Source organism: Azolla caroliniana, unplaced genomic scaffold, assembly GCF_043228905.1.
Source record: "Azolla caroliniana isolate FFs.n. ecotype wild unplaced genomic scaffold, voAzoCaro1.0.p SCAF_12, whole genome shotgun sequence".
Classification (NCBI taxonomy): Eukaryota; Viridiplantae; Streptophyta; class Polypodiopsida; order Salviniales; family Salviniaceae; genus Azolla; species Azolla caroliniana.
In genome coordinates, this window is record NW_028230447.1 from 45,647 (window position 1) to 53,787 (window position 8,141).

Genomic DNA, 8,141 nt, shown 5'->3' on the forward strand with positions numbered 1-8,141 from the left:
GGGGGGGGTTATGTTTCATTTGATATTATCCATTTTGTTTACCTAATAGGTTGATTCACTAGTTATCATGAATTCTACTCCAATGAGTTGTTTGGTCACTACAAACCTCGTGCAACACCACATTGGTGAAGTTGCTAAATGTAGTAAGAATCATTAGAGAGCATCACGAAGAGACAACTCTACCTAAACAAGAGTTTTAGTGGCACATCATGGTGTGTAAGTACAAATTTACACCTAAAATTCACGAGGGGCATATATATCAAGCATACATAATGTTTATGGCCTACATGCCATTGCAACTTCTCTCTCTCTCATCGATATTTCTTCTTAAATTCTTGTATATGGATTTATGCATGTTCCCAATGTATGGAACTTCCTCAACCCCATTGATTGGATGCTTTTCCAATATAGCACTTGGATCCAACATTATCGGGACAAGAAAAAGGACTCTGTTGAAAATCCTACCAGACCTGAGTTTTAAAAGAATTTTCCACTCAAACAACTTGTCTCTTGGTACTTGGATCCCCCAACTTCTGAAATGCTCCAAGTTCGACTTGAGTGTCTAGGTCAAGATCAATACTAGCAAAAATGTCTCTGAAGAGGGCTCTTGCACCGTGCAAGATATGACCAAAGAAAAAGAGTTGAGCAAATGTGGGGTGACCGAAAGTAAACCAACCCCTAGGACTACTTCAAAAAACACTATCTAATATTTGAGCTTGAATCATGTTTGAAATTTGCCTTTTTTGGTGTTCCTTAACTATATCATGTGCAATGGTGGTATTGTTGTCAATATTAACAAGACCATGCAATCATGGAAGCCTCTACTCCTTCATTGCAAATCAATTTTATTGGTTTCAAAGTAAAGGTAATTGATATAGCTAAGCATTAGGTACCTAATGACACCGACACACCATTGTGGCTTTCATCTTGAAGAAATTGAGAGATATGATAGACATTCCAACATCTTAAGTTGCTACATGCTCAAAGCCCGCCGCAATGGTGCCACAACCCAATTTGGTAAAAACCCAGACATGTGTATGTGGATGCATTATATATGGCTATGCAAAACTTGCCCTAACCGATCCAATGCGTATATTGTTGGTTAAATGCGGTATAACAAAATTACAACACCATACATTAGAATCGTTTGTATTTCATTGGACACTCGTAGGTGTTCCAAGGGACGTGCAATGTACGTTCCCACAAAATCAAGTTGTTTGCAGAATTCACGTACAAAAGAATATTGGCGAAGAACTCAAGGGTAGGAGGAGGTTATGATGACTCACGAACAACAACAACATTAATGAATATGATGACGAAGCACCATCACCACCAACATCCATGAAGATAATAACACAAACACAACCCGACACAAAGACCAAGACCAAGACCAAGACCTAGACCTAGACCAAGAACAACGCAACACCAAAGACCAAGACGAACACAACATGGCACAACACCAACACGGTTTAGGGTTTGCGTAGATGACACAACACATGGCATGATAGTACATGACCTGACACCACATGACATGCCACGCCACGCCACGCCATGCTACGAGACACATGTATTTAATGTATGTATGTATGTATGCCATACATAGACACCAGTGATGGAGAGGTGAGGAGTCCAACAAGGTCTTCTTCTTCTTCTTCTTCTTCTTCTTCTTTTTCTCGTGGGAGTTGGGGAATGAATGAGAAGGTGTGAATCCAAACTTCAAACGCAAAACCAAAACCAAAGAACCAGAAAAGAAAGAAGAAACAGAGAGCCTCCTCTTCTTCCTCTTTCTCTGTTTTTGCTGGCTGTTCAACAATAATAATAATGCAGCAGCAGTAGCAGTAGCAGCAGCAGAACAAGTACAATCTACCCTCTTCTTCTCCATAACTGCCCTTCTTTCTTATCCCCCCCCCCCCCCCCCCAAAGCTTCCATGGCCTTCCCTCCCACAGAAAGAGGCTTGCCCAACCTCTCCATTCATGCATAAGAAAACTTGTTTGTTGTATGTTTGTCTTCCTTTTCATGTCCAAAACTTTTACTTAAAAGGAGCTCCATGTCCATCTCTAACCCTCTCAATGTCCTAACTCATCGTTATTACTCGCATTCTTCCTGACCTAAGCAGCCATGGCTGCCATACCTTCTTCTTCATCTTCCTCCCTTTTGTTGCACTTCTTCTTCTTCTTCCTCCTTCTTTGCTTAATTGTAGTATTTGTTTCATCCCCCACAGCAAGAGCACGGAAAAGCTCATACATTGTGAGCATGGATCGGACAGCGAAGCCCGACGAATTCATCAGCCATGAGACATGGTACTCTTCTCTCATGGCTTCTGTAATGCTATCATCATCTACACGAACCTTCTTCGACATTGATCAGATAAGCGATGGTAGCAAGTCCAGTGATTCTATACAAATTCATAATGGTACCAATTCCATGCTCAATGATCACATTCTACATGTGTATGACACTGTCTTCCATGGATTCGCTGCGAAGCTCTCCGAGGGAGAGGCTATGGCGATAGGGTCGAGCCCGGGGGTGCTGGCTGTTTTTCCTGACCAGGTTAAGCATGTCCACACTACCCGGACACCGGCCTTCCTTGGGTTAGATGTGAAGGGGGGTCTTTGGCCTAAGTCTGATTTCGGGTCCGAAGTAATCGTGGGCATTCTTGACACCGGCATTTGGCCCGAGAGCCGAAGCTTCGACGATGCCGGCCTCGGCCCCACTCCTTCTCGATGGAAGGGGGCATGCGAAGGAACAAAGGACTTCCCGACCAATCTTTGTAATAGGAAGATTGTAGGGGCTCAATACTTTGTCCGTGGGAACGAGGCACTGAATGGACCTATCAATGAGACCATCGAGTCGAGATCGGCGAGAGACACGGATGGGCATGGTACGCATACTGCATCCACGGTGGCGGGTGTCTATGTAGAAAATGCGGGACTCTTCGGGTATGCTACGGGCGTGGCGAAAGGGCTTGCCCCAAAGGCGAGGATTGCGGCATATAAGGTGTGTTGGTCAATGGGTTGTTTTGATTCCGACATCCTGGCAGGTTTCGATAGGGCCGTCTCGGACGGGGTCGATGTCATCTCACTCTCCATAGGGGGAGAAATCTCTTCCTTAGACATCGACACGATCGCAATAGGAGCATTCGGGGCCATGTCACATGGGATCTTCGTCTCGGCATCCGGCGGAAATATGGGTCCCTCTCCCGCTAGTGTCACGAACCTCGCACCTTGGATCACAACCGTTGGTGCTAGTACCTTGGACCGCACCTTCCCGGCCAATGTCATCCTCGGGAATAACCGTACCTCTTTGCCTGGAGTCTCGCTCTATAGTGGCCCCGCCCTACCTCATGCCACACTCTTCCCTCTCGCCGATGCTAGGGATCTTGGCTTCAAACTCAATGCAGCGGACCCGAATTCTTCGACCGATGACTACGAAAGCACTTCCACGTTGTGCATGAGTGGCTCCCTCGATCCCGTCCTCGCCAAGGGGAAGATCGTGCTTTGCCAACGTGGGGGCAACACACGTACAGCCAAAGGGGCCAAGGTAAGACGGGCTGGAGGTGTCGGCATGATTCTCATGAACTCGGAGATGGAAGGAGAAGGGTTGGTCGCCGATCCCCATGTGTTGCCGGCTCTAACTGTGGGCTACTCGGCCGGATCGGCCATTGGCGAATACATTGCTACCTCCCGCAACCCAGTCGCTAGCATCGCGTTTTGTGGCACGGAGCTAGGTGTGAAACCGGCGCCGATCGTGGCCTCGTTCTCATCGCGGGGCCCAAGCCAGTTTACGCCGGAGGTTCTCAAGCCGGACATCATCGCGCCAGGTGTGAACATACTGGCAGCATGGACACCCGCATTGAGCCCCTCCGGACTACTCGATGACCCTCGGAAGGCAGAGTTCAATATAATATCAGGCACCTCGATGGCATGCCCACACGTGTCCGGGGTCGCGGCACTGCTTCGGAGCACCCATCGGGATTGGTCTCCGGCCGCGGTTCGGTCAGCTCTAATGACCACAGCCTCCATGGTGGATAATAAGGGGGTGCCCATTGGTGACGAGGCATCGGGTGAAATGGCCTCTCCATTTGACTTAGGGGCGGGTCACGTGTTTCCCGAGAAGGCTATGGACCCCGGCCTCGTGTACGACATTGAGCCGCAAGATTATGTGGACTTCCTTTGTGCTCTCAACTATAGCCTTCGTTCCATCCACGTGATCACCCACATCCCGCCAGTTTGCCACCCGATCGCCACAACCACTAGCCTTAACTACCCATCTTTCTCGGCCATCCTCGATCAACGTGGGTCACAAGAGGATCGATTAGTGGCCACGTTCCACCGCACACTTACCAATGTCGGGCCCTCGCCTTTTGTAACCTATAATGCCAGTGTTTGGCCCCCCCATGGGGTAGACCTCATCGTTCGTCCGTCCACATTGGCATTCACGTCTGTTGGTCAACGGGTTGGTTTCACATTGACAGTGTCTAGCAACCGCTTGCCGAGTCTCCACATTGGCGACTCTGCCTCTGTGTTTGGGTCGCTCGTGTGGACTGATTCTTATGCCCATATTGTTCGTAGCCCTATTGCCATCACATGGCAACAATAATCTTAACTTAACATTGATAAGTTTAAGTATACATTAATCAATATATTGGCCTCCAACAATTATTATTACTATTAAGGTACATTACCGGCTTGTGTTAAATAATGTTCATTTGATTAGCTGTCATGTATGCATATCTCGGCTTTGAGCCTAGTTTGGTGCCCAACCAAACATGATCCCTAGTTTATTCTTACTCAATCACTCTTTTTTTTCACCCTTGTGTTTGTACTCTGAATGAGAACACACTAATATGTGCGTGATTTAGAAGTAATTGATCCTCAAATGCTTGCAACGAAGTTTCAAAGCTCATGGTGTTGAAATAGATACAATGTAGATGTGTGTTTTGTAGACAAATCACTTCAAAGTAATCTAAACCTTGAGACATGATGACATCCTTAATGACGAGGTTGTCTCATCTAGGTTACCTAAATATGTTAGTAGGTAGGCAGGCATGTGAAGCAATGCTTGGCTTGGTGAGGATGTTACTATGTTCCAACCTTACATGTATCAATATTGTAATAGGATGTTATTGGGTCAAAAACTTTCTTATAGTTGTACATAACTTGCCCTTCCATCCTTCAAGATGACTTTTAATCCAAAATCCAAAATTTACCAAATGTCTTTTGCTTTTAAATGCAAAGCACTTAGATTTCATCAGATGGTGAAGAAACTCAATTCTTATTTCTAGGAATGATTGTATGGAAATGTTGTTTAAGCTATGTCTCTTAGAGTTCAAAATGGTACCATGAGACCCAACAACATACAAGAACCAATATATTCATGTTATTTAAAAACTTTCAAAAATAAATAAATCAACAAAACAAAAAAATTCTCATCATCTATGCAAAAGTATATGTTTGGTTCAAAATGCTTAAAAGCCTTATTTATATTTCTTCAGTCGTAAAAAACATGACTCATTTCGATTGAATGCAAGAAGTTCACTTTGAAGATGTGGAAGTTCTATTCAAAATTGTTAGGCCTCCTAATATGTACTAAGTTTCCTTTGCTTTCACATTATGTATATATGTATACATACATACAGGAGATGGCTAAGTTTCCGTTCCTGTCCCACACACACACACTATATACATATATATATATAGGAGAGAGAAAGGTATGAAAACAAGACATGGAGATAGAAAAAAGGACAAAACATAAACGTGTCCTTTGACCACATTTTGATCGAGTTTTTTTTCACGATTTGATTGATGCATTTAGTGCAACACCATATGATTTTAATATCTTGCATGTGGTGCCACTTTTATATATCTATAAAGAGTCTACCTGATGTGTAATGTTATGGAGATTTTTTATTAGACATGCCCATATGTACTCTAATTGGATGTGTTTTAGTGGTTTTCACAACTTCTTGATCTTTCCAATTACTTCTCTCTTATGCATTGACAATATTATAATAACTTATTTCAATACTTGTATGGAAACCCAACTCTATACATTTCCCTATATGTTTAGATGGCCACAAGAGACATAGATGGCCAAAATGCCTCCACAACGGATGTTCACAATACAACACATCCTTCTTCATGGAAAAATCAAAGTTATGGTGCATTTCAAACAACAAGTAGGGGTTATTAGACATGCATTCGAATGATTAGCTCAATACTTGTGCTATTGTCTTGAAGCTTTAATGTTTTAAAAATTTTACCTTTGTCATCGCAAAAATGTAATCAACATATACATTTGCCAACTTAATTTGCGTATCAGAGATGAATCCGGTCAACTAATTGGATCAAGTATGGGGTTGTAATGGGGAAGTATTGTAGAAGGCCACGGAAAGAGTATAGAATGTTGGAGACGGTTTATGTTATTGTAAATACAAGATCAACCTATCATACTCCATGGAATTAGGGGCGGATGGACTATGAGATTTGAAATTATGAACGCTCTATTGATTAGGGAAGCTGCTAACCAAAGGATGACGATGGAGAAGTGGATGGGCTATGAGGAGGGAGGTCTTTGATCCCAAGAGGTAAGGAAACACCAAACATGATCCAAGGCCATGAATTGCGAGAAAATGAGATACCAACATCGAACATGGCAATTCGTTACTCGCATATACAAGTCCTAAATGGATTGTAGATCCCGATCCGAAAAAAATACAACTAGAATGGCACGTATGTACATCATTGTCCTTCAACTTTGGAGGTTCCTAATGAAGGGAATGGTAAGGAAGGAGTTGAAAGAGATGTTAGAGTATCAAATATTGTGAAGGAAGGAGTTGAAAGAGATGTTGGAGTGTCAAATATTGTGGTTGTTATGGATGAAAGAACATCTTCTAGAGTTGGTGATAAAGATGTTGCACTTCAAGGTTATGAAAACACATGGCTTCGTAAGGTCAGTTAGGACCCATTGCAATGGACGTGGCGTGATCCTTATACAGGTCCATGAAGTAAAGCCATCCCTTTCTTCCAATTCACGACTACATTGGGTCGCCACATTCTAGCCGCTCAAACTGATTGAGAGTTCGTTGTTGCATAGATATGGCACACATATCATGTTCCCCATACAATTATGGCTATTAATACATAGATCACTACCGGTTCGTGCGTGGCAACGTTGGATCCTTAACTTTCCTAATTGTGTAGCGTGCTCAAATGCAAAAAAGTAAATTCGACATGCTCTGTGAGATCCATCAAATATGGCGGGGGGTTGACCGCCTACTGCAAGTATGCCATGTCCAAGGCACAATCAAGTAGGAGAATGTCTGTTGGTTATCATGGCAGGTCCTAGTTGATAAATACAAACATCAAGAGGGCATGACGTCAGTGATAAAAGCACAAGAGATCTTGTTTTCTACCATTGACAATATCCACTCAACTCATATTAATGCCCAAGCAAGTCATGTTGGAATTGGTCAGCCCAATAACTCTTTAGATTCTCTGGAAACAACGGTGTAGACGGGTCTTCTCCAATCAAACTGTGCATCAAGCAATACTATTGCAGGAGATATGGAGTGGAGTTGTTGCCACTCTAAAGAGCCAATATGATGGCCTCATGGGTGGGTCTGATGGAGTTGAACGACAATGATTAGCCTTCATCCAACAATGGTCGTCCTCTCCATTTCTTTGAGTTAGTGGGCCTCCACATAAGATGAAACTATCGCGTCCCTACTGAGATTTGTATATAACATTCTTAGCTGTAAAATTTTCTAACTAATGGAAGGAGTTTTATTTTGGAAAAAAATAAAAATAAAATAGATCTATTCATTTTCTTTGTTTTCATTACCACCAAACTCTTTTCCTCAAGAATTTCTTCATAGTTGAGATTCATCCATGTTGTACATCCATATATGTTTACATTTGGGCCCATGTCTTGAAGCTTTAATGTTTTTCAAAAATTTAACTTTGTTGTTGCAAAAATGTCATCAACTTATACATTGGCCAATTTAATTTGAGCTATTTATTTTCTCCATTTTTAAGACCACCACACTCTTTTTCTTGAGCATTTCTTCACTATTGAGCTTCATCCATGTTGTAAATCCACACATGTTTACATTTGGCCCCACGTACCTTCTTTGACGCAA

The 8,141-nt window shown here is 42.9% G+C and overlaps 1 protein-coding gene across 1 annotated transcript; it reads left to right on the forward strand.

The window, feature by feature from the left end:
* The first annotated feature begins 2,119 nt into the window (after positions 1-2,119).
* LOC147856666 (subtilisin-like protease SBT1.5) lies at positions 2,120-4,605 on the forward strand. Its single transcript, XM_087328535.1, has one exon. It carries the CDS (start codon positions 2,120-2,122, stop codon positions 4,598-4,600), a length of 2,481 nt encoding a protein of 826 aa, XP_087184661.1. The 3' UTR covers positions 4,601-4,605.
* The last annotated feature ends 3,536 nt before the right edge of the window (positions 4,606-8,141 follow it).

Bases quoted from the DNA above. Each gene is read 5' to 3' on its own strand.
- LOC147856666 (XM_087328535.1), top strand. From the start codon at position 2,120: ATGGCTGCCATACCTTCTTCTTCATCTTCCTCCCTTTTGTTGCACTTC.